Raw genomic sequence first — 12421 nt, 5'->3', positions numbered from 1 at the left:
GCAGTACTGTATTCACTAAGTAACTGGAATATATTAGGTTAAGCATTTGAGTCATGAACCGCAGACGGATTCACAAGAAGCTTTATTGGATTCATCACTTTTGTCAGCACAGCGCCATACAAATTGTTACTGTACCTACATACAACTCAGCGTCTCAACGATTAGTATGTCTCTATACTTAACTAGCCGCTTAGGTAGAAAAGTAGATATATTATTGGGAACTTGCTGTACCTACACCATTTCTCTATGCAATTTTGCAGCTCTCTGTACACTGGGTTTCAACATGTTTCAAACCAGAGTCTGAAACACCCTTCCATTTTATATTAGACGTGCATGACGAATATACTTTAGACATTTTAATTTTATTAAGTAATGCGAAATGTTAATTGTCTTTTTGGTCAATTTGGGTGTGGTCTATGGGTAGTTGGAATCTGCTGGAGTAGGTAGTCACGTCCCAAGGGTTAGGGGGAGGTGTAAATTAGTAGTATGAATTCGCGACAGTTTCGTTCGTTTTAATCGCTTTGAGTGCTTGCGCACATAGGTTACTGGCAAAAGTTAAAATTTTATTTATTACCATATGTACATATTTTAAATTATTAAAATGTCTACCATGACATAAAGCTAGCTAGCTAAAACTAAAGGATCCTAAGTATATAGGTACCTAAACAAGACAGTGACCAGTGGATTATGCAACCCTAAAAGGGAACTTAAAAAATGATGTTACTGAGGATTTGAGGAACCCCATGTGTTAGGTCACATTTTTATGGTTTCCTTTCAAAACGAAGCTTTGATCCAATGCAATAATACGTTAAGTATATTAACAAACTATTCGAACTCTACCCGCATACAGTGCATCGCAGTGTGAATGCACTTATTGGTATGCTTCTGTAATTTCCCAATCTAGCAATTCGTCGTTGAGAATGCCAAATCCGTTATGTGCACGATTTTTGATTGACAAATAGTTACCTAGCAACAAAATACATAAGGTATTAATTAATTTGATTAAAATCGCGCACATACCGGATTTGGCATTCTCAACGACGAATTATAATGTCATTACCATTTAAACATCACCACCTTCTGGGTTTATGTAGGTTCGCTCGAACTGTCACTGTTTTTTAATTTTATTTTATTGGGATATTCTATGAATCTCACCTGTTCAAAGATTTTTCAACATTTCTTTACATGTTTTAAAATTTTTGTCAACTTCTTTTATTCCCTTCTACTCTGTCGGTATTGTATATCTTTAGTAACGTAGTTTTTTGTCTTTTTTACAAGTGGATATTGTGTAAAAATAGATTGAAATTTAAGACTTAGTAAATAACAGGTTTTTCCTGAGATCAATAATTTCGGTAGATTATACCTACGTCTAGACAAAACATGTTAATTCGTATACGGGGAATAAACCTTTTTGTAAGTACGGAATAATATCAATAAGGAAAATTCCACTAGTAAGGTTTCCCCATTACTTCACATAATATTTCATTCAATAATTAAGACCCCTATTCATAACTAGTGACTCTGTGAGCATTTCTATGAGATTTTCTATCATAACTATTTAGTAATTTTAATGCCTAATGACATTCTCTACCAGTCAACCATCGGGCCAAACAGACACATGTAAAAAATAAAAATGTATCATGTTGTGTTTATCGATTTGACTAAAAAATATTTCCTTTAAACATTAGAACTAATAGTTCCATCGTAAAGAATAAGTACATCAACAACGCCTGCGCCTGGTCAATGCGTAGCCCGTAATATTTTTGTAAATAAGCTTTCAATATTATTACTTCTCCTAACACAAATAAGTTTGGAACTACAACTGTCGCGGGTTGGCAACGGTCCCACTTATTAGAAAGAACAGACGATAATGAAATCAAAGAACTTTATTTTTGTATTTGATTCATAATATCTTTCCATCTGACACGTTCTTGAGACAAAAGTTGCGCAATTTTTATTTTAAACAAACAAGTTTGACTGTGTAAGTAAGTAAACAAATGAAATACCTAATATAGAGGGGTCCTGTCATTGTAAATTGTGTAGTCACTGTAAATTTACTGCCATCTATCGACACACTACTAAAACTCAAAATGAAATCGTATAAAGTTATCAAAAAATGTATATATATGGATAAATGATTTTATTATTTTTATATCATTTTGATCCATGTTCATTCACTGATATCTATGTGTTCAAATTGTTAAATATGAAACGGTGTCGTCACGCCATCTAGCCGAGGATAGGCTAAAGGTGTGTGCGCCATCTATTCGAGAATGACTTTTGCTTGAATTCCGAGGCACGTTTTTTCCTTAGACTTTATTCGTCTTATACGAAGTTACATATGTCTTTGCTAATAGGAAAAAGTGACACGAATGAGACTCCATGTATAAGAGTCACTTCCATTTTTGGACGTCTCTAATCAAATGCAGTTGTGTTTTTATTTTTGCACGATGTGGTATAATCAGTATTAGGTATCTTTTTTTATTTAAAATTGGGTAAATTATAGAAATTAACTCAAGGTCTGTATATGACTTTTATGGAATGAAGTTATCAACCATAGGATAATTTAGAATTTTAGACGATAAGGTAAGCGAGATATATTTAGGTAGGGATTACGTTGCAATTTAACTCAGTTTTATTTAAAGCCTTACTCAATAACTTAATTTCTGTTGTTACAGCATTCGTGATCTACTTCGCTCTGCTGTCTGCTTTTTTCTGGCTTAACGTCATGTGTTTCGACATTTGGTGGACTTTTAGGTAAGTGAAGTAAAACAATTATGGATCATGTATATTTTTACACATAGCAGCAAAAGTGCATACCCAATTACAACAATACCCAATTACAACTGTATTAATTTAATTCATTCATAAATCAGCTATGTACTTTTGCAACTCGCTGTACCTACGCAGTACCTGACACACAACAAAAAACAACAAAACCCAGTAATCTGAATTAATTGCAGAGACAATACCAGAATGTTTGTAATAAATGAATTAAATGATACAACAATGTTACATTTTATATTTATATTTTTTAAATACATTAGTTTAGTTAAAATATGTACAACAAAACTTGTTTAAAGAATAAAACAGGACAGGTAAAAAAACCTAAATTATACACAAAATCGAAAAACCGGGCAAGTGCGAGTCGGACTCGCGCACGAAGGGTTCCGTACCATAATGAAAATAAAAAACGGAAAAAAATTCAAAAAAAAAAAAAACGGTCACCCATCCAAGTACTGACCACGCCCGACGTTGCTTAACTTTGGTCAAAAATCACGTTTGTTGTATGGGAGCCCCATTTAAATCTTTATTTTATTCTGTTTTTAGTATTTTTTGTTATAGCGGCAACAGAAATACATCATCTGTGAAAATTTCAACTGTCTAGCTATCACGGTTCGTGAGATACAGCCTGGTGACAGACAGACGGACGGACGGACGGACGGACGGACGGACGGACGGACGGACGGACGGACGGACAGCGAAGTCTTAGTAATAGGGTCCCGTTTTACCTTTTGGGTACGGAACCCTAAAAAGCTACTATTGAGTGGCGTTTAACCACTAGGGCATTTACAAGTTACGATATTGTAATATGCTGATTCATCATATTTGAGAATTTTTAAACAATAAGTTTGTATTGTAGGGACAAAATTCTTATTTTATCTAATTTTAACGGTCATTATGTAATCATGTGAACCATTAAAGTTCGACCAATTATCGCAGTTTCTTAAACGTATGAAAAAAACGAACATATTCATTGAGTCAATAGGCACAATACGTGAGACTAATTATTTTTCTTTATACGTCTTGCTAAATACCTAGTTACAATACTTGTCCTAATTGACTTCTAAGAAAAAATTTAATACCTACAGTTAACCTCGGTCAGTTAAATCAATTAACTTTCATTCTTAGTTTAGGCGTTTAGGTTACCTACTTACCGAAGAGGTAAATAATTAATTACAAGCAATTACAAGTCATTTGAAAGTCTTAATTATTTAAGATTTGTCGTTGACATGGCATGTACGATACGAGTACATAGTAAGGACACATTTTGTCACGGTTAGTACACATAGTCCTGGTCGGGCGGTAGCTGGAGCGCAGATGCTAGCTTAGTAGTTTACGCTAGTGGTCTGCGTTCGAGACCCGCTGGGCTGGCTGTGTTTTGAATTTTTTATACATTTTTTATACGTTTATTTGTAATTATGATTGACATGACAAGTAAGTAAGGACAAATTTTGACACGGTTAGTACACATAGTCCTGGTCGGGCGGTAGCTGGAGCGCAGACGCTAGCTTAGTAGTTTACGCTAGTGGTCTGCGTTCGAGACCCGCTGGGCTGGCTGTGTTTTGAATTTTTTATACATTTTTTATACGTTTATTTGTAATTATGATTGACATGACAAGTAAGTAAGGACAAATTTTGTCACGGTTAGTACACATAGTCCTGGTCGGGCGGTAGCTGGAGCGCAGATGCTAGCTTAGTAGTTTACGCTAGTGGTCTGCGTTCGAGACCCGCTGGGCTGGCTGTGTTTTGAATTTTTTATACATTTTTTATACGTTTATTTGTAATTATGATTGACATGACAAGTAAGTAAGGACAAATTTTGACACGGTTAGTTCACATAGTCCTGGTCGGGCGGTAGCTGGAGCGCAGACGCTAGCTTAGAAGTTTACGCTAGTGGTCTGCGTTCGAGACCCGCTGGGCTGGCTATGTTTTGCATTTTTTTTTTTACATTTCTTATACGTTTATTTTTAATTATGATTGACATGATAAGTAAGTGAGGACAAATTTTGACACGGTTTATACACATAGTCCTGGTCGGGCGGTAGCTGGAGCGCAGACGCTAGCTTAGTAGTTTACGCTAGTGGTCTGCGTTCGAGACCCGCTGGGCTGGCTATGTTATTGCATTTTTTGTAATATGTATTTCTAACACGATAATGATATGTTTTTAAATGTTTAAGGCTGCTATTTAACTGATCACCAGATTTAGTAAAATTTAATACCAAAAAAATCTATTTTACCACCCTAAAATCATGAATGATCACCAAAATTATAACACCATTTTAATGCGAAATGATTACCAATTTTATTACATTTTACTATCCTTTTAAAGGAAATGACACCAAACTAATCATTATTAACCCAAAAATAGTCAATGATTACCAAATTTCAAACCCCATTTTAATGTGAAATGATAACCAAATGTTTACATCTTGCTATCCTATTAAAGAAAATGACACCAAAATAATCATTGTAAACCCAAAAATAGTAAATGACCACCAAAATTAGAACTCCATTTTAATGTAAAATGATAACCAAATTTTTAATTCTTGCTATCCTATTAAAGCAAATGGCTCCAAAATAATTATTGTAAACGCAAAAATAGTAAATGATCACAAAAATTGTAACCACATTTTAATTAAAAATGTGCAAACATTTAATATATCGTTATCCTATTAAATTAATTAATCCACTTCGTCACCTTTTTCTAGTAGCATTTTATTTCTGTAACAGTCGCAGTTCTAACCTAACCTAACCCACTTTTCTAGTAGCATTTTGTTTCTGTAAGGGTCGCAGTTCAAACCTAACCTAACCCACTTTTCTAGTAGCATTTCTTTTCTGCAAGGGTCGCAGTTCAAACCTAACCTAACCCACTTTTCTAGTAGCATTTCGTTTCTGTATGGGTCGCAGTTCAAACCTAACCTTACCCACTTTTCTAGTAGCATTTCTTTTATGTAAGGGTCGCAGTTCAAACCTAACCTAACTCACTTTTCTAGTAGCGTTTCGTATCTGTATGGGTAGCAGTTGAAACTTAACCTAACCTACTTTTCTAGTACCATTTCGTTTCTGTAAGGGTCGCAGTGCTAACCTAACCTAACCCACGTACCTGATAGCAGTTTAACTTACTTTTCTAGTAGCATAACGAAATGCTACTAGAAAAGTAGATTAGGTTAGGTAGGTATGCGGTGCGGGCTACGGGGGGTTGAGCGGGAGGGGCTAGTAATTTTGACATCAGTTTACTTTATTTGGTAATATGTATACATTTTTTGGTAATCATAGTGGTTTATTTAGGTGAAAATATCGCATTAATTTGGTCTTCAAGATTTGGTGATCATTAATGATTTTTGGTGATCATTCAATATATTTGGTATTTGAATACAATTTGAAGTGCAGTCGTAATTAAAGTGGTGGTACTTTTGTATTTTTAGGCCTTATTTTTTTGGTGTTCAGTAATTTTTTTGGTAAGCATGATTTTTTTATGGCTACAAATATAATGACCACCAAAAAATACTTTGGTACCCTAAATAAAAAAATCATGCTTACCAAAAAAAATTACTGAACACCAAAAAAATAAGACCTAAAAATACAAAAGTACCACCATTTTAATTACGACTGCACTTCAAATTGTATTCAAATACCAAATATATTGAATGATCACCAAAAATCATTAATGATCACCAAATCTTGAAGACCAAATTAATGCGATATTTTCACCTAAATAAACCACTATGATTACCAAAAAATGTATACATATTACCAAATAAAGTAAACTGATGCCAAAATTACTAGCCCCTCCCGCTCAACCCCCCGTACCCCGCACCGCATACCTACCTTACCTAATCTACTTTTCTAGTAGCATTTCGTTATGCTACTTGAAAAGTAAGTCAAACTGCTATCAGTTAAGTGGGTTAGGTTAGCACTGCGACCCTTACAGAAACGAAATGGTACTAGAAAAGTAGGTCAGGTTAGGTTTGAACTGCGACCTTTACAGAAACGAAATGCTACTATAAAAGTGGGTTAGGTTAGGTTAGAACTGCGATCCTCACAGAACCGAAATGCTACTAAAAAAGTGGGCTAGGTTAAGTTTCAACTGCTACCCATACAGATACGAATTGCTACTAGAAAAGTGGGTTAGGTTAGGTCTGAACTGCGACTCATACAGAAACGAAATGCCAATAGAATAGTGGGTTAGGTTTGCTATCCTATTAAAGCAAATGACTCCAAAATAATAATTCTTCTAGAAACGAAATGCTACTAGAAAAGTGGGTTAGGTTAGGTTTTAACTGCGCCCCATACAGAACCAAACTGCTATCAGAAAAGTGGGTTAGGTTAGGTTTGAACTGCGACCCTTACAGAAACCAAATGCTACTAGAAAAATGGGTTAGGTTAGGTTTGAACTGCGACCCTTACAGAAAAGAAATGCTACTAGAAAAGTGGGTTAGGTTAGGTTTGAACTGCGACCCTTACAGAAAAAAATGCTACTAGAAAAGTGGGATAGGTTAGGTTTGAAATGCGACCCTTACAGAAAAGAAATGCTACTAGAAAAGTGGGTTAGGTTAGGTTTGAACTGCGACCCTTGCAGAAAAGAAATGCTATTAGAAAAGTGGGTTAGGTTAGGTTTGAACTGTGACCCTTACAGAAAAGAAATGCTACTAGAAAAGTGGGTTAGGTTAGGTTTGAACTGCGACCCATACAGAAAAAAAATGCTACTAGAAAAGTGGGCTAGGTTAGGTTTGAACTGCGACCCACACAGAAACGAAATGCTACTAGAAAAGTGGGTTACGTTAGGTTTGAACTGCGAACCTTGCAGAAAAGAAATGCTACTAGAAAAGTGGGTTAGGTTAGGTTTGAACTGCGACCCTTGCAGAAAAGAAATGCTACTAGAAAAGTGGGTTAGGTTAGGTTAGGTTTGAACTGCGACCCTTACATAAACTAAATGCTACTAGAAAAGTGGGTTAGGTTAGGTTAGAACTGCGACTGTAACAGAAATAAAATGCTACTAGAAAAAGGTGGTGAAGTGGATTAATTAATTTAATAGGATAACGATAATTATATTAAATATTTGCACATTTTTAATTAAAATGTGATTAAAATTTTGGTGGTCATTTACTATTTTTGGGTTTACAATGATTATTTTGGAGTCATTTGCTTTAATATGATATCAAGATTTAAAAATTTGGTTATAATTTTACATTAAAATGGAGTTCTAATTTTGGTGGTCATTTACTATTTTTGGGTTTACAATGATTATTTTGGTGTCATTTTCTTTAATAGGATAGCAAGATGTAAAAATTTGGTTATCATTTCACATTAAAATGGGGTTTGAAATTTGGTAATCATTTAGTATTTTTGGGTTAATAATGATTAGTTTGGTGTCATTTCCTTTAAAAGGATAGTAAAGTGTAATAAAATTGGTAATCATTTCACATTAAAATGGTGTTATAATTTTGGTGATCATTCATTATTTTAGGGTGGTAAAATAGATTTTTTTGGTATTAAATTTTACTAAATCTGGTGATCAGTTAAATAGCAGCCTTTTTTTATTTAGGGTACCAAAGTATTTTTTAATGGTCATTATATTTGTAGCCAATGTTTAATTTATGCAAAGAGAATATAGTGTATAGAGACGGATTGTCAAAGTAAATTATGTAGCCACTGTTAATTTACTGCCATCTTTCGACAGAGCATAAAACTGTTAGAACGCCATTTGACTTTGACCCTTATTCTTTCACTGATATGTGTTAACTTATTAAATATTAATATTAACGCCATCTACTCGACTATAGGCCAAAGGTATGGTGCAATCTTTTCGAGTGATGGAGCTATAACCTTCAGCCTACTCTCGAGTAGATGGCGTTAATATTAATATTTAACAAGTTTACACATATCAGTGAAAGAATAATGATCAAAGTCAAATGGCGTTCTAACAGTTTTAATCGTCTGTCGAAAGATGGCAGTAAATGTATTGTAGCTACATAATTTACCATGACAAGTATTTTCAAAAAAAATACACGCGCGGTTGTGTGGGTTAGTCAAAAACCTCACCAAATATCACCAAGGGCTTTGCCAAGGGGGAGGGAGCTCAAAAAGTAGCCGAAAACACCTCGCGTGATTTGTGCAAACCCCTAACTTTTTGCCCTAACTCTCTATTATGGTTAACATGAAAGTTACATAGTAAGAACAAATTTCGACAGGGTCAGTACACATAGACCTGGTCGAGCGGTAGCTTGAGCGCAGATTGATAGTTTACGCTAGTGGTCTGCGTTCGAGACCCGCTGGGCTGGCTATGTTTTGCATTTTTTTCTTTTTTATCGTTTATTTTTAATTTTTCTGCATCTCTTTTTATGTAAGCCCCTACCTATAATAATTATATTTACCTAATGAAAATGAAAATTAATGAAAACGAAGTTGGCTGTGAAATTTAAAATCAATAGTGTTGGAATGTAAAATGTAAATAAGGTTGAATTTCTTTTGTTTTGAAATGTAATGAATAAAAAATATTGCAACTCTATTTAAATAATTATAACTATAAGTAGGACCGTGGGCCTTATGAGGTGGAAACCATTTGATCATTCGAATTTAAACTACATATCGTTAGTCATACTAAAATTAATATCAAACGAATTAGAAGTACTTATTTGATCGTTTTCAGTGGCAAGCGGGGTCTGTCTTTCGAGAAGCTATCGATGCGCGCGCGTTTCTGCGCGTACGCAGCGTACGCCTTCGGGTTCCCGACCGGCTTGACGATAATCCTAGCAGCGCTCGAGTTCTCCGGGCTACCCTCGCACCCAGCCATGCCCATGTTGAGACAACAGGGATGCTTCCTTCACGGTATGTTTAACTTGTGCAAAATAATTAAATCTTTACAATACTACATAGTACAAGTACCTAGTTACCAGGTCCACTAGGTCCATGCAGTGAAGATTGATTTAATTTATTAAAATAAATAATTATATAATATTTGGGAACAACCTTAAACAGATCGACCTAGCATCAAATTAAATATAGCTTGTACTATGGATACTAGGCGATATAAATGGACCATAGACGGGACTTGAACCCAGGACCTGGAGGTCCCTGGAGGAGCCTACAAAGTTGGAACTTTGTAGGCTTCCGACTAGGCTAGGAGAACGTTAATTTCACTATAGTCTTATACTCTTAGAACTAACTCTATATACCTACATAAGATGGCAAACTTACTGTTGTTTTTATAAAATGTTCCAGGCACAAGTAAATTGCTGTACCTGTATGGCCCCATGATGATCCTTTGCGTAGCCAACATCGTGTTTTTCATACTGACCGCGTGGAAGATCAACCAGATTAAACAACAGACGCAGAAGACCCTCAAGTCTAAGGACAGCGCTACTACAGACCAGCACCGGAATGACAGGCAAAGGTAAAAAATAATAATATGGTCATCTACTTTACCTTACTGCGCTGTGAAAAGGTATTCAAATATTCTATTTTACCCTTGTGGATATATTACCACTAAATTCATATACTTACACTCATCCATCCAAAATCTCTTTCAGACTACTTCTCTACGTAAAACTCTTCACTATAATGGGCATCAACTGGATCTTGGAGATAATCAGTGGCCAATACCCACAGACCAACATAGTGTTTCGCATCATTGACGTCTACAACGTCATGATCGGCGTGTTCATCTTCATCATCTTCGTCTGCAAGCGCAAAATCTTCCGCCTGATGAAAAAGAGGTTCGTTATTTGCTTGTTTGGGTATTTTGTATCATTTCTCTCTACATATATCAGTATATTTAATTTTCTTTTTTTTTTCTTAAATGTATTAGTCATTTTTATCTTTTCGTTTATTCATCTCAAACGACGCTGTATATTGTTTATTCATCGTTCGACATGGTAACGACATGACGTCATCGCCCTTTAGTATAGTGTATAGTCAAGTATAGTGAACGGTGAATCTATCAAATCTATTTTTAAAGCTTATGCTTGAGGTAGCGGAAACTTACTGCTGGTGTCTTTACCGTGTCAGATGAATGCTCATTTGGCTGAAAGTTCATAAACATGAGCTGTTACATCACCGATCATTGTGCTCATTTGTCATTTTGTGTCTAGGTTCAATGAAACATTTCGCATCTCACACAGCGATAGTGGAGACAGGCCGATAGGCCACAGGGACGTGAGGAATTGGAAGGCATATCAGCAGCAAAGAGGCAGTCTTGATACAGTACGGACCATCTGTTACGACTCTGATAACAGTAGAACTATTAAAACATCCAATATTTAGCTTGATAAACCAAACCGATCAAATTCACCTGTATATGACTGAATGTGGCCAAATTCAAAATGGATATGAAACATAAAAATTTGAAAAATTAAATGGACATATATTAATATTTAAAACACTCCAAAATACCTACTAAATGCAGTCAAAAGTTAATGGTAACACGAAAATTACATACATACTTGAAAGCGGTTCCCGTGCTATAAATCAATGGCTAAGGATGAAACCGGGACGAACGCTACTATAAAAAAAAGAGTCAAATTATAAATCAGTTTATTTAAGAATAGTTCCTCTGTATCGGAGTAATGACTGCCTGTACTGTCAAAAACCGGACAAAGTAAAGGTTAAAGGTACAGAGCTTTTTACATAATCGGTAATTTGGTTTGGAGTGAACTGAGAACTTTTTATAAACGTGACTAACAATACGAGTGTTACTAACAATTACAAAAAAATGTGGTAATAAAGGTCAAGGAAGCCACATTTGCCGACTCGTTCTGGGTAAAATCCCTGTCAATGACACCGCTTGGTTTTAAATCCTTTATAGGTAGGTAGGTACTTACATGGAAAAAATTGCTGTTTGATTACGGATGTAACACGTACGAATTTAAATAATGTTTTGCATCAAAACTATTATCAATTAAATAACAATTCACGGCAAAAAGGGAAAAAATAGATGCTTGATTGACTTGATAACGGAAAAATTATGTTTTTGCCTTAATCTGGTGTTGGTAATAATAACGTCACGCTTTGTTTGAAATGCACCTCCTACTCATATTCACTAATCATTTTTACTATATATTATATTATACCTAATTCGTTTTATTCACCTGTTTCCATGGCCTAAAGCCCATGGTCCTATCCTATACACATAGTACTAATTACTTCAATGTAATTTAAACCATTTTCAAGTGGAACCGATCCATATTTTTTTCACATAATTCGCACTTCTTAGCTACCCTAGAGTAGGTGATGTATTTAAGTTAATAAGTAATAAGTACCTACTTATAGGTACTTTTTGAATAGTATTACCGTTCTTGCACCGAAAGCATCGGTGTATGTTTATTAGACAACCATAAATTTCCCTAGATACATTATGTAACTACTGTAAAATCCCTCATAAATGATTTATCCCTGGAATTTAAACTTTGTAAATATGAGTGTGACAAATCCCTAACCGATACCTTATGTCCAGGTACAACCAGATGCGCGGGAAGCCCATGTCCCGCACACAGACGCAAACCACCTCGACACGCACGCTGTCCTCCCGAGATGATGTCCGCATGAACTCTGTCAAGAATAACCAGCAACTTTGAGTCCTCTGAATGGTCTTGATGTAGCGACATTTGCTGAAGTCGAGGTTTGCTACAGCAGAAATTCT

The 12421-nt window shown here is 35.3% G+C and overlaps 1 protein-coding gene across 5 annotated transcripts in view; it reads left to right on the top strand.

The window, feature by feature from the left end:
* Window positions 1–12421, top strand: part of LOC134796171 (G-protein coupled receptor Mth2-like) — a 61241-nt gene extending 48820 nt beyond the window's left edge. For 2 of the 5 annotated variants that reach the window (XM_063768148.1, XM_063768151.1), the window contains exons 4-9: window positions 2679–2757; window positions 9434–9612; window positions 10006–10177; window positions 10314–10499; window positions 10875–10986; window positions 12236–12419. In XM_063768148.1, coding sequence (XP_063624218.1) covers window positions 2679–2757; window positions 9434–9612; window positions 10006–10177; window positions 10314–10499; window positions 10875–10986; window positions 12236–12316 — 809 coding nt within the window. In that variant the 3' untranslated portion in view covers window positions 12317–12419. Of the gene's footprint in view, window positions 1–2678; window positions 2758–9433; window positions 9613–10005; window positions 10178–10313; window positions 10500–10874; window positions 10987–12235 lie in introns of all 5 variants that reach the window. The other 3 variants (XM_063768150.1, XM_063768152.1, XM_063768153.1) reach the window with 2 other exon arrangements.

The sequence above is a fragment of the Cydia splendana genome, chromosome 13 (genome assembly GCF_910591565.1).
Source record: "Cydia splendana chromosome 13, ilCydSple1.2, whole genome shotgun sequence".
Lineage (NCBI taxonomy): Eukaryota > Metazoa > Arthropoda > Insecta > Lepidoptera > Tortricidae > Cydia > Cydia splendana.
The sequence above is the reverse complement of the archived record's forward strand: the minus strand, read 5'-3'. Positions and strand labels throughout refer to the sequence as shown.